This window comes from Punica granatum, chromosome 2 (assembly GCF_007655135.1).
Source record: "Punica granatum isolate Tunisia-2019 chromosome 2, ASM765513v2, whole genome shotgun sequence".
In the NCBI taxonomy this organism is placed as follows: domain Eukaryota; kingdom Viridiplantae; phylum Streptophyta; class Magnoliopsida; order Myrtales; family Lythraceae; genus Punica; species Punica granatum.
The window spans coordinates 22,917,494-22,931,288 of NC_045128.1; the positions used below are offsets into that span (position 1 = coordinate 22,917,494).

The 13,795-nt window shown below is 35.0% G+C and overlaps 1 protein-coding gene across 2 annotated transcripts; it reads right to left on the reverse strand.

Moving 5' to 3' along the window:
- Nucleotides 1-3,718: 3,718 nt before the first annotated feature.
- On the reverse strand, nucleotides 3,719-13,795 carry LOC116198179 (beta-glucosidase 18-like). Of its 2 annotated transcripts, XM_031528530.1 has the most exons (13): nucleotides 13,549-13,795; nucleotides 12,339-12,572; nucleotides 10,776-10,842; nucleotides 8,610-8,668; nucleotides 7,055-7,130; nucleotides 6,791-6,865; nucleotides 6,430-6,517; nucleotides 5,995-6,247; nucleotides 5,606-5,721; nucleotides 5,257-5,506; nucleotides 5,005-5,107; nucleotides 4,717-4,819; nucleotides 3,719-4,422 (listed from the first exon to the last, which is right to left on the reverse strand). In XM_031528530.1, exons 5-13 carry the CDS (start codon nucleotides 7,113-7,115, stop codon nucleotides 4,188-4,190), a joined length of 1,284 nt encoding a protein of 427 aa, XP_031384390.1. In that variant the 5' UTR covers nucleotides 7,116-7,130; nucleotides 8,610-8,668; nucleotides 10,776-10,842; nucleotides 12,339-12,572; nucleotides 13,549-13,795; the 3' UTR covers nucleotides 3,719-4,187. The 2 variants fall into 2 exon arrangements, with proteins under 2 accessions (XP_031384390.1, XP_031384389.1); XM_031528529.1 differs by lacking the exon at nucleotides 12,339-12,572.

Below are 13,795 nucleotides of genomic sequence, written 5' to 3' on the forward strand. Positions count from 1 at the left end.
GGTTAATCCTCTACATCATAGACTTGGCTGGAATCTTCTAGAACTTGAATCATGTTGATGCATCTTTGTTGATCACATGATTCATGTCCAATGGGCCTCCACGAATTTGCTTGAGCCCAAACCTCTTGAATCAGGCCGTTGAGTTTATCTTTAAACTTCTTTACTCGTGCTCGCGTAACCGGTCCAATTGGATCTTGAATTGGATCCCTTGAAGTTGTGCTACGATTTGCATCACTTTACCAATTTCTATCAAACACATGCATATCCTATGATTCGACTCTGACATCACTGCCTCCGGCGTAGGCAACTAGGTCTGAGGGTGTGGTGACCGGCACTAGGTGAGCCACCATCGCCCCCTCCCTTCTTCTTCGAGAAAAATTGTATGTTCTGTTTTTATTTTTATTTTTTTGTTTACTTTGATTTTCTAAATTGGGTTAATAAACTGGTTAATTAGGTCGATCAGTCATGAGTTACATGCCATATCATGATTGGTGCACGCGTCGTATGAATGTAGACATGGCAGTCATGAGTGACGTGAAAATGACGGTTAATGTGGTGGAATGTGATTGGTACATGTGGCGGGAGGATTTGAACAATGGTATAGTATCATCGGCAAAAATTGTGAAACAAAAATATAAAGGACTAGAAATACTATGAGCAAAATATATAAATGATAGACAGATAAAAGTTGGTGAAATCTAATGGCTGAAATTTAATGTTCTATCATGGAGCACAAATTGGGATTCCATTATAAAATTTATCGGGAAAAAAGTTGTCACTCGCCACCAAGGCCCAAGGAAGGGCCTGTAATCACTATCTTATATAACTAGGAATAACTTGCCCTTTGTTGCTGGAAGTAGTGTTATTAGAATCGGACCGGATCGGATGGTTCGATCGGTCGGATCAAAAACCGAATCTATGTCTAGTCTAGTTAGCTAAAAAACCGAAAATGTACAAACAAACCGATGAATCCACAAAACCAGACGATTTTTAGATAAACTCATAGAACCCATTCGAACCGACCGGTTTCATGGGTTCATAATTTTTAAAGGAAATCCCCCGACCCGAACCCGAAAATGAGCTTCCCCTTCATCCAGACGAAACTCTAGCCAGATTGACTAACGATTTTAAAGGCTGAAACGCTGAAATTGAAACCCTACTTCTTCATCTTCACTCATCAGTGACTTCTGCTGACTGGAGGCCGAGTTTCCTCTTCTTTTTCGAACATCGCAAGATTTCTACGGGTTCGAGCTTCCTCTTCTCCTTCTGTCTCTTCTCGGCTTCTCCTAGTCCAGACGTAGCAGACTGACGACCCATGAGCAAATTCCTCACAGGCAGGGGGACACCATCAGCAATCAGGGGGAGATGAGGTACAAAACTAGAAACCATTCTCCCAATCAGTTGAATCTGAGCACTGAACAAACCTCTAAGAAACAAAGTTTGCCGAAAAGATTGGCAGACACGATCTAATTCCAGCACGCAAAGCTTCGAATTACAGTGGTGAGGGGAAGAATTACTTGAGAGGAGGTTGAAGAAGAGGGAAAAAACAAATGTGAAGAAGAGGAAGGATTCCTCGAAACCAAGCTTTGCCAACTTCATCGCATAAGCCATCGTTCTCCTAGGCAAGAACAGAACCATAGAGAGAGAGAGAGAGAGAGAGAGAGAGAACCAACGAAGCTTCATGTGCTACAGAGTAGGGCATCAACCTCGGCGACTCTGGTGCTTAGAGTCACAAGAATAAGTTGATGGGTTATAATAAAAGATTTCAAGTCACTACAGCCCGTAAACTTTTAGGGCAGTCACAAATTGTCCCTTTGGGCTCTTTCTCAAAAAGAAAGGGGGCAAAAAGTGAAAACATATTAATTGTTATCTAATATTTATTACTATTTTCTTGTATTTTATATTATTTTCTTAAAATAATAATAATTTATTTATTTTATAATTAAACATGTGGTCCGACCCATCGAACCCCCCAGTTGAACTCATAAACCCATGAACCCATGCCTCGGTTGGTTCGATATCCGGTCCAATTCTAATAACACTGGCTAGAAGTGAAAAAAAAAACATAAATCAATATAAGTAATATTAATCATTACTTTGTTATATAGTATATCTTATTTATAAAACTAATTATTCCATTTAGGTTACTTAGAAATAAAAATAAACAAAATAGGATCGGGCTAGTGGTTAAAAAAAATGGCTTCTTTAGGGGATGTTTCAAATTTAAATCATTTCAGAAATTATATATGCAAGAAAATACTCCATATTAATCAAAGGAAAGCTAACGTGGTACCCCAACCTTGCACACATATAATTCTAATGTTACCCAAACAATTACATAAAATAAAATAAAAATAAAAAATTACACCATACAACTTATTATTTTACCATTTTTTAAAGAGGTAGCACAATTTTTTCACAACACACACAAAAATTTTGAATTTTCGCCACGTAATGCACTCAAGTTTCCATCCAAAATTGGATGGAAAGTCAACGTGGCACCCCAACTTAGCACACATGTAATACTAGTCAAAGCCAAACAATTTAATAAAATAAAAATAAAATGAAAAATTTGAAAAAGAAACCTCACGTTAGTGTTTGGATAATTAGAGACGCATTGCGGCCACCCACCCCTCGATTTGAAAAATCTCGGTCGAGTAGGATTCCTCAAATCATGAATGATCTCTCAAATCATGAATAATCTCGATCGGGGGTTGAGGGCCGACAAGGTGCCATGCACCCTCTAATCGAGATCGCCGGCAAAGTCTGGGATGCCACCCCACGAGGATCTCTCAAATTGATGTTAGGGGCCATCGACTACTAACCTTCCGACCTAGGTCACTGGATCTGAGCTCGTTGGTGATCTATGTCGAAGGCCTGGCCAGCAGGGAAGTCCCCACCCACTTCTCCCTACATGGTTTTTTATTCTTATTTTATTTAATTATTTGGATCCAACCAGAATTACATGTGCGCAAGATCAGGGTGCCTTGTAACTTTCTGTCCAATTTTTCAATGGAAAGTTGACAATATGCAATGCAGTGAAAAATTCAAAATTTTAGTGCGTTTGGTGAAGAGGAATCAAATTGTGCTTCTTCATTAAAAATAAATAAATTTTTAAAAAAGTTCAAAACTATGCTATAATATTTATTTTCCTTTATATTATTTTATTTTTCGGTTTGGGTCCCAAAAGAATTTCACATCTATCCAATTTTAATGGAAAGTTGACGGTGTATCATGTGGTGAAAAAATTTAAAAAATTTTTATTGTGGTGAAAAGGAATCGTACATTGCTACCTCTTGAAAAAGGTCAAAACACCATGTTATACGGTATAATTTTTCTTTTTTGAATGAATGGAATGCGACACAAAAAATACTTGAATTTTGCTCAAAGTTTCCAAATCTAGCATTGTAACATATGTTAACTGCAACATAGAACCACGTTTGCCACGGAGATTACGTCATGAAAATTGAGGAATCAATTACGGATGGTAGATGTGGTGCTTAATGGAAAGTTCATTATTTTTTGTGCAAAAAAATTGAACAGCTTGATAAATTTGAAATTTTGGGCAAAGTTCGTGAATTTTTGGGTATTTACCCTTCTAAAAATATAAGAAAATTATATAATCGAATTAACCGGTATTTAACAAAAGCGTGACAACAAATGTAACCAATGAATTGAGCCCCATACCGATCCAAAGCATGAGTGACGCAGAGTGGGATAAGGCAACATGCTATTTTCATTATTCCTCCCCGATTAGAACGGGAATTTCTAATTAAATGATGATCTATGCTATATACCCAAATCTAATGATCTATGCCTTATACCCAAATCAATTACCTCACAGATGCACGCACATATATAACTGGATATTTTTCTTTTCGATTACAAGGGAGATCCATGAGTGTAGTAAAATAATAACTAGACTTAATTTGTGAAGAAATTTCAAAAATTAGTGCGGTGATTCTCGGGTTGAATTCTTATGATCAGGGGCGAAGCCAGTGTGTTAGCAGGGGGGGCAATTGCCCCCCCTGAACTTTTATTGTTTTTCAATTTTACCCCAAAAGTATGAATTTTTCTATGTAAAATTTGTATTTTGCCCCCCTGAACTTTAAATTTTTGAAATTTTACCCAAAGAGTATCAATTTGCCCCCCTGAATAAAAATTCTGGCTTCGCCCCTGCTTATGATCTACGAAGGAAGAAACCTTCTGCTGTATATCCTCTTGCTAATCATCGAGTTCTCTTGTTGTGATGTTATGTTACCAGCAAGGAAATTCTTGTACCACACAGCAGACAGCTTCTTCGTTCTCTCCAAGGTCTTGAAGTCGACGTAGTAAAGCCCCATGCGTATGGTGTAACCGTCTGTCCATTCGAAGTTGTCCATCAGAGACCATATGAAGTAACCTCTCACATCGGCTCCCTTCCTGTATGTCATGCAACGAAACAAAGGAGATGTTACTAAATATTCGGATTTTTTGCCTACAATATTCTGACATTCTCAATTATGGTCAGCGAAGTAGATCTGGTCTGATTGACTAGTAACAACGCCCAACATGGAGTTGGCAAAAACCTTTCAAACCGGACTCACGGCCCGACTACTATGGCAAACAAGATGCCAAATTGCTGCGAAATTTAGCCACTTGATTAACAAGGAATTTTTAGATGGAAAGTAATTAATTACTTGGTGAAAAATTTCAGAATATAGATCAGAAGATTACCTCATTGCACCATGAAGAGCAGACAGATAGCTCTCAAAAAATTCTGCTCTTTTTATGTCATTAAGCTCCTCACTCAAAGAAAGATTCGACGACTGCCCGTAGCCTATGCCATAATTAAACATATCAAGATCATAACATATAATTTACCAGAGAAAGTTTGAGTTAAGACTGAAGTCGATAGAAATGAAATTTCTCCAAAGACTACGTAGATAGCATATATATGATTTCATTTATTCTTACTAATAAATAGCAGATATAATTGCACAGTTGCGAGAGTCCAATGCGTACCGTTTTCGGTGAGAAACATGGGTGTATTGTTGTATCGTTCTTTGATGTACATTACAGCCTTCTCCAGTGCGCTCGGCACAACGTAGAAGTATGATATTCCTGTCTGCGTTCAATCAACAAAGACGTACATATGATGTTCATGAACGAAGTTCCTTGTGCAACAAAATAATATTTATTATTCTTCATGTCATGAGATAGTCAACTAATTATTGACATTATATATGATATAAATCAATATATCTAATTAATTACCTTGGCCCCAATATAAACTCCATCTCTTTCGGCGGTGACATACACCATGGACTCCCCTAAATTGAAAGCAGAAGGACAGGCAGAGAACATACAGTCCTTCGCATATGCTGCCGTGTATTGGTTTATTCCAATAAAATCCAATTTATAGGCGAGCTTCCTCCTTTCCTCTTCTGAAAATATTGGTAACCTCGAACCAATTATCTGGTGCATTTCAGGCGGATATTCACCAAACATAATTGGATCAAGAAACCTGCAGGTTGATCACAAATGCATGAATTTTGGAAAAGTTAATTAATTGTCGAGCATTGTCCGATCAAGAAAACTATCTGCTGAGGGCAATCGATCTGACCATGCAATTTGGAATGCGTTGGCACGTTCAGCTGCTAGCTTGTCTGCTGGAGTGTCACTAAATGGTTCATACCATGGAGCCGATACCACCAATCCTATCATTCCTCCTTGCTTCTCCTAAATTATCATGAAATAAATTTCGAAAACAAATCCATAAATTTTTAGATGATCAAATTCTGCTCTGCCTAGCTCAGCAACGTAAAATTTGCACATTTTGGTAGGTCATGGATACTTTCGTAATCGGACCAAGTACAACTTTTCAACTTTCAATTTCTTGAATCAAGATGACCTTCATATTGATGTAGATGACAGTAGAGGTCATGACTGTATTGAATTAATAAATAGCATAATGGATATATTAAGCTTAGCGAAGCCTGCAAGTATATGTACCTGATACTTGGTCCGGTAGATTTCAGTGGCAGTGGCATGGGATAGGAGCACGTTATGTGTGGCGATGTATGGCTCGATGAATGAATCCCCGAAAGTGCAATTGCCAACTGGGTAAGAGCAATGGCTAGGCGGGTATGTTCCCTCAAAATATGAGTAGTATACGACCATGTTAGGCTCATTGATTGTGGTCCAATACTTTACTCTGTCACCAAATGCTTCAAAGCAGACATCCGCGAAATGCCCAAAATCAAGCCTACATAAAATGAAATTAAAAATTGTAGCCAATAACACATTAAGTCAAAGTCGGTTGATGGTTGAAAATGATCATTCTAAATACCAAATTTGGAAATCTAACAGATCAATGCATATGATTCATATATATCATATTGTGAATGTAAAAGACAATAGTATTAAGAATAGTATTAAGAAACTTACTGAATTTCAGAACTCAACCAAGAGCCATATCGATCTTCAAGTTCTTGAGGAATGTCGTAATGGTTCAAAGTCACAAATGGTTGAATGCCTGTTTAAGTACGTCACATTAGAATTATAATTATACTTCTCGCGAAGGTGCGCTGTGAGTCACATTTGTACAAATGATACGCAGAGGTTCATGAATATACTTAAATAACTTAATTTAAGAACCATCTGGGGCCTTATTCTACGATTTCCGGCTTCCAGTATAGCATGGCTTGTTTAGGATATGAAAAACACCGGTGAGATTGTTATATATATATATATATATATATATATATATAGGTATACGGGAATGAGTATTTATGGCGCAAGATCGTACCTCTTATCAAGAGAGCATCGATGAGGTTGTTATAGAATTCAATACCGTCCGGATTGACTTCCCCAAATCTACCCCCTGCCAGTCAACACCGATTCCAATCATCATATAGCTGAAGAAAAATTGTAGATGGGATAGCTTTGTGCGTACCCTAGCCATCCTGACTGCTGAATTAGGTCTTACAGGTTCAAGAACTTGGAATAATATCATTATAGGAAACGAATTCGGAAAATTGAAATACGATAAAACGAGCATTTCTGAACGTACTTGGGAGGACTCTAGACCAGGAAATGGAGAATCTGTATGCATTTACTCCTAAATCATGCATTAGCTTCACATCCTCCTGCCATTTTCCAAAACGTGAATACAGTTAACTTCAAGCAAACATATATAAATATGCATAAATTGAAAAAGATGAAGTCATGTACTTTTCTCTTTGTCCATTTTAATTCTTTGTCAACCACTTAGTTGTGCATTTTACGATGGTTCAATTTTGAATTTGCTTTTTCGGGGTCATAGGGGTGCCAGAAAAGAAATAAAAAGACACGGAAAGTTTCATTGGTAAAAATTAAATCGGGAACTTTTGAGTTCTACTTCTAGATAAGACAAGCCTTCATTTACTCGTTTGTTAGATGGATAATTTTTCTACAGATTTTTTTGTCTTTAGGGATTGTATATTTAACCTATACTTGGAATTTAATATTTTACAAATAAAATGTTCCAGATTGAGGGTAAAAATACCTACATAAATTAATTCAAGTAAAGTTCCCTTTCTAATTTCGTTTTTTAAAATTAAATATAATCTAAATTAGATATAGAAGTAAATATTATTTAGATATTGACCTTTCTAACCCTTTTATTGCATAGATATTGATTTTTCTAGCCCTATATCAATAAATATTTACATTTCTAATCTTATTTATTACATGAGGTACAACTTTATATATATACTAGTTTTTTTTCCTGTGCAGTGCACGTTATTGTTCAGATTGGTTAGTTTTAAATAAATTTTTAAAAATTTTAACATAACAATTGAAATTTTCATTAAGTTATATATATTCTTAAATTGAAACCATTCGAATATTAGTGTATACAATAATAAATTAAGGATAATTGAAAATAAATTATAATACTAAAGATGGATGAAGAATATGATATTATTTAGAAAAAATATTACATTTTCATAACTATCAAATTTGAAAAAAACTGTAATAGATTACTTCTATGCGTTTTTTACATTTTGTAAAAAAAAATGCAAATCATCTGTTATCATAAATTCTTCTAGCAAATTCTTTTTTTATAAGTTTTAAATAGATTTATATTTTACTTTTTCTAAAGTTTTAAATATTTAAACATGCTAATTGTATATCATATTTTTCTTTTCTTTGGTAATTATGTTGGAAAGTATTTTATAGATATGTTATTTTTGTGTTTTTTTCTGAATAAATTTTCAGATTACATTTTTTAAAATCAAGAATGTGCATGTATAACAAAATTATTAAGTATTTAATGATTTATATGCATTTACTAAATTAATCCTAATTGTATATATATTTATAATTTTACTTAGATATTTACCTCTATAACTTTATATTAAATATAAAATTACCATTCTAACTCTATTTATTATTTATTATGGAGAGACAACTTTATGTGTATATATTATATATATAGATAGATTGTATGTTATTACGCCACATTTCCCTTGTCAATGTGTTTAACTTATTGGAGGAAAGAAGATATATCTTGATCCATGAAAGAAAAAAGGAAAATTTCAAAAGAAATCAGACTTTTTCTTAATTAATTTTTTTTATGCACACACCCTATATCGATGGTAGTGATCATCAGCCACGTCTCCATTGCTTCCATCCTCGATTTTTCCTGAAAGCCAAATAAAATTATATAAAATTAATTGTTCACAAGGATGATGCGATTTTTGCAACTGGAGGAAAAAGAATAAATTCATCTTGAATAAAGATGATATTATTAGTATTTTTCTTTGAACAGATCAAATATCACATTGTTAGTTCTTCACTTAATTAAAGAAAAGGGAGGGAGAGACTCCGTACTGCGTAGTCAGTAGAGAGATGAATTATTTCTCTAAATCCCTTGATTTTGATTTGAGGTACTTTTTATATTTGAATTATAATAAATCGATTTTTTTTTGGGTGAACATAACAATCGATATTTTTAGATGAAATAAAAGAATATTTTACATCAAGCTAAAAGATTATTTTTCAGTGTTTATCGCTTATATGTAAAAGAAAAAAATAATGAGTTTGGACTAATCAATTGAAGAAAAAAAACTAAAGAATATTTTCTCCATGAAAGACAGCAGGGTTACGTTACGTCTTTTCCTTTGACAATAAATACGCAATCCATCGGCAACAAACCTTCAAATAAAATAATATGGGGTGCTTTTATATAGAATAAAGAGTTAAAAATTAAAAAATTCCCAAACTTTTATGTTTTAATAATTTTAATATGAATATTTTTTTTACCAATTAAATCACAAATATCGGTTTGATAATAATTTTAGCACACCATCAATTTTTCTATTAATTTTAACCGACATTACTGATATGTACATGACGGTACCACGTGGCACACTGTCATTGGCCAAGTGGATCCCACATTTTTTTTAAAAAAATATTATGAAAAAAAATGAAAAAAAAAACCCGCAAGGAGGAAAAGGGGAGGTGGTTGGCAATGGGGGCTCTGGTCCGGGGGGATGGGGGCCAGCATTGAGGCCTCCACTGATCGAAATCAAAAAGCCCCCAAGCGATTCAATTGTGGGGTAGTGGTCGGCATCGAGTTCTCCACCGTCGGCCACCTCCCCTCCTCCTCCTTGCAGCCTTATGATCTTTTTTTTCTTTTTTGTTATTTTTCTTAATTTTTAGATTTTTTTTTAAATGTGAGACCCACTTTGCCAATTACAGTGTACCAAGTGGCATCGTCATGTACACGTTAGTAATTACAGTTAAAATTAACAGAGAAAATGATGGTGTGCTAACATTGTTATCGAATCGATAGTTTGTGATTTAATTGATTAAAAAAATTCGTGCTAAAATTGTTAAAACATGAAATTTTTGAAATTTTATTATTATTAACCCTAAAATAAATCGTTTGGCGAAATTTGAGCTAAATTGACTAAGAAAAAAAATATCTTTGGTAAGAAACGGATGACATCAATTCTGAAATGACAAGCACATATGTTTTTCCTTTTTTTAGTGAACTCATACTTTTGGAAAAAGTAAAAACGGGAACACAACTAGAAGACAGATAATGCAAAGCGAAAGCGACCGATTGATTAGAAATTAATTTTATTGACGCGCCATAGATGCGACTCTATTATTTAACCATTTAATTCCTATTGCTTGGCACCAGGGAATAATCAAGACCAGTGGCAGTCGTCCCTTTCCTATTCTTTGTAGTCATACCAAATACAGAATCGGTGCTAACCTTGTAGAGCACGTGGCCAAAGACCCTATCAATATAATAATAATAATAATAATAATAATAATAATAATAGTATCTCGTTTTACTGCATGATTTAAGAGACAAATTCTTTTAATTCTCAACCTCGACAACGTCCATCCGGTACACATAATTTGTACGTACCTCTTTCCGTGCTTAAATGTGATTGGTTGAGATTATTTAATTAGGTGTGAGTTCCACATTGAATTTTCTCATATTAAATATGTATATTAAATATGGATAATTTACCGTGAAAAAGTTCAATTAATTATTAAAACACAAGGGAAAAAAATGGAGAGGAAATAAGCAAAGCGAATTGGTTTAAGCGATTCGGCAATTGTTTTCCTCAAGTAAAGTCTCGAATTCGAATTTTGTAAATGAAGAAAATTCACATTGAAAAAGTTTTACCTTTTAGTGGTCTGATTCTACTAGACTGAATTAATCATAAGTCCATTGAGTTTTCAGATATCACTATGTACATCGAAAAATGGAGAGGAAATAATTTAATCACCTGGTATGTGAGTGTAAATATCCCAAATGCTGAGGCTTTTGTTACCGGCCAAGTAGGCTCCTTCTATCTGAACAAGTCACTAATTATATTTAGCAACGCCTTACCAAAAGAACAATATACAGCTCGTGCAAAAGCTACAAGTACATATGGCTCATGTAAAACCTATTACATGGGGTTTTCCTTTCGGGAGAGAAAGAAGGCCATGTGGGCAAAATTCTTAATGAGACATTTAATTCACGAGATAAAAATTGAATGGTACTAGAATTGGAGGTGAATTGGACTATACTGATATTCTCATTGAATTTAAAAAAAAAAAAAACTCATAATGGGCGACGAGTTGAACAAGAATGCATATTCAAATTTTAAAATAACCTTAGTATAATTAATTGGATAATACTAAATATCGACTCTCAAGATTGAAAAGAAAAATTCAAGATGAGTTGTACTCGCCATAACTGACCAAACCACACGAACCCTTCTAAGGGCTTGCGAACGCAGGGCTCAATATAGAGAGCCTAGCATTTTAGAGCGCTGGGCTCAAAGGTTCGCAATCCTTGGGTTGGGTCTGCTTAGGTCTGTCTAGCAAACCTAGTCAACGTTTGTCCCAGGTCTTGGGAGCCCTGTGAAAAGCTCGCTAGCCCTGTTCAATGATTGCGAGCCCTAGACGTTGGGCTTGTCGCTCACTAGTCGACTAGAGCTCGAGGTGACAATAGAGGTGAGTGTAAGTGCGAGCAAGCAAGCTGGAAGTCTCATGGTTAGATGTCATTGGATTGAAGGAGTTATATATGATATTCATGAAAAGGAAAAAAAAAAGGATATATATATATATATATATATATATATGACGACTTTCCGTTTGCTTCTACGTGCAATAAGCACAGTCCCACTTTTTTTAAAAAAAAATTAGAAGGGAACTCATGAAATTGGTATAATGAAATAAAAATCATAACCCCAAGGGTTAGCACAAGTGGTTAGGACTTGTGTACGCTTGGTGAGTAGTTCATAAGGTGGTAGGTTTGAATCTCCTATTGTGTGCGTAGCCCTCGTGGGGTGTTCATGGTCCGAGAAGAATAAACTCCTCATTATCAAAAAAAAAAAGAAATAGAAATCATAATATCTAATGAAGGGGTATAAGTAATCCTAGTAAGCATCAAATATGGAACATTTTAATTACCAAACGAAAGTATACGCTATTGTACTATATCTTCTTTGATAATCCCACCCTTTTTTGGACGCAACAATGGGTCCTTATAAACTTGGATGATGAGAAGAAAAGTATGATACAGGAAAGCAACTATAATGCATTAATTATATTATGATTATCAAAACATAATAATTTTTAAAAGGAAAAATTGCACCATATATCTCTTATTGTCTTAATTTTATCTTAACGTCAATTTTTTTTCTGAGATATACTAACGTTAATGGTTTGATGTCAAATTGCAGGTGGTGTGCAGTGAACTGTAATCAGAGTTTGAGGGAGGTTTCGTGCTGGGTCCTTTCGTTGGTCTTACAAATCAAATCCATATTGGAGAGAGATTGCCAAATGCAAATTCATCGTACCTATAAGGAAGGAAATCGTTCTGCTGACGGTCTTGCAAATCAGGCTTTGCAGCATTCCATTAGTTTACAGTTTTTGAGGTCGGCCCCGGTAATTGCAATTACTCTTATTTGAGGATGGAGTCGGGACTATATTTCCCAGACTTTGTGTTCTTTGACTTTTCCTTGCCGTCTTACCGCCGGGGGGGATGGGGGGAAGAAAAAAGACAAATTTGTTCCTAATTTTAAAATGTTTTCCTGTGAAAAAGACACATTTTCTTTTCTTGTGAAATTCTTTATTTTTTTAGGTAACAAGGGATTCATGAATTTAGTATAATGAAATAGAAATCGTAATAATTAATAAATGGGTACGGATAGTTTAACAACGTGTATCTAACCTAGAACTTCTAATTAAGAAGCGAAAGCATCAGTGACTTCTTTAATAAAATTCTTTCTTTTTTAGTTTCTTTTGCTGGAAGATGCCTACTTCCTTTTTCCCCCTCTCAAAAGTTAAATGAAATCAATAATTACTGGCAAATTAATTTTTAAGAGCTGAATCCAAAAGAATCTATAGATTATATTATTATAATATAATCTCTAGAAATTTTTTAAAATTCAACTCTTAAAAAATGATTAGATTTAATCGATCAAGAACAGCAACTAAGAGGAAATGGAGTAAGAGAGAGGGTAAGGTGAGTGAAGACCTCTCAACAACGAACTAATTCAAAAAAAAATCATCAAATTTTGAACTTAATAAATTACTAGAAGTGGCGCAATTAGTAAACTGCACTGTCAAATGACAACTTTACCGGTTTGGGTAGGAAACGGAACCCGTTAGTAAAAGTGGCGCAATCATTAAAAAAAGTTGATTAGTTTTGATCGATAGGTTGAGTCAAGCACATGATTTCTTTTAAAAAAACATGCTTAATGGACTAAACTCGGGAGGACCCATATGGTTCCTTGAGGTTCAGAAGTGGAAGACTAGAGGGAGAATGGCAAAGGATATGTCAAATTCCTATTAAATAAAGCATGTGGGTCAACCCTCGGTTTTCCTTGACTGGTAATTATTGATAGTCTGCTAATCACAATTATAGGATTAAGCCCAGGCCATTTTAGTTATATGAGAAGGAAGAAGGGACAGATCATAGCGATAAGACAGGTATATCGTATCTGATCTTCGGACATGCATGACCTATCAAAGGAAAACCATGTAGTGAGTAGTAACTAATATTACCTGATAGGCTGATGTCGCCGTCCCGAACAAGAAGGACGCAGGGAACTGACTCCTTTCAATGCTCGAACAGTGACTGGCGCCCCAGCACAAGAGGAACCAGAAGCAGAAGAGGAAACAGCTTCTTTCCCTCTTCATTATCTCCAGACGCACCGCATTTGCGCCCTTCATTATTGTTTGCTTTGCCGATTTATAGATTGGCCCGTACGTTAGAAAAATCTCTCTTTCGTAGATGAGAGGCACGTTTCGC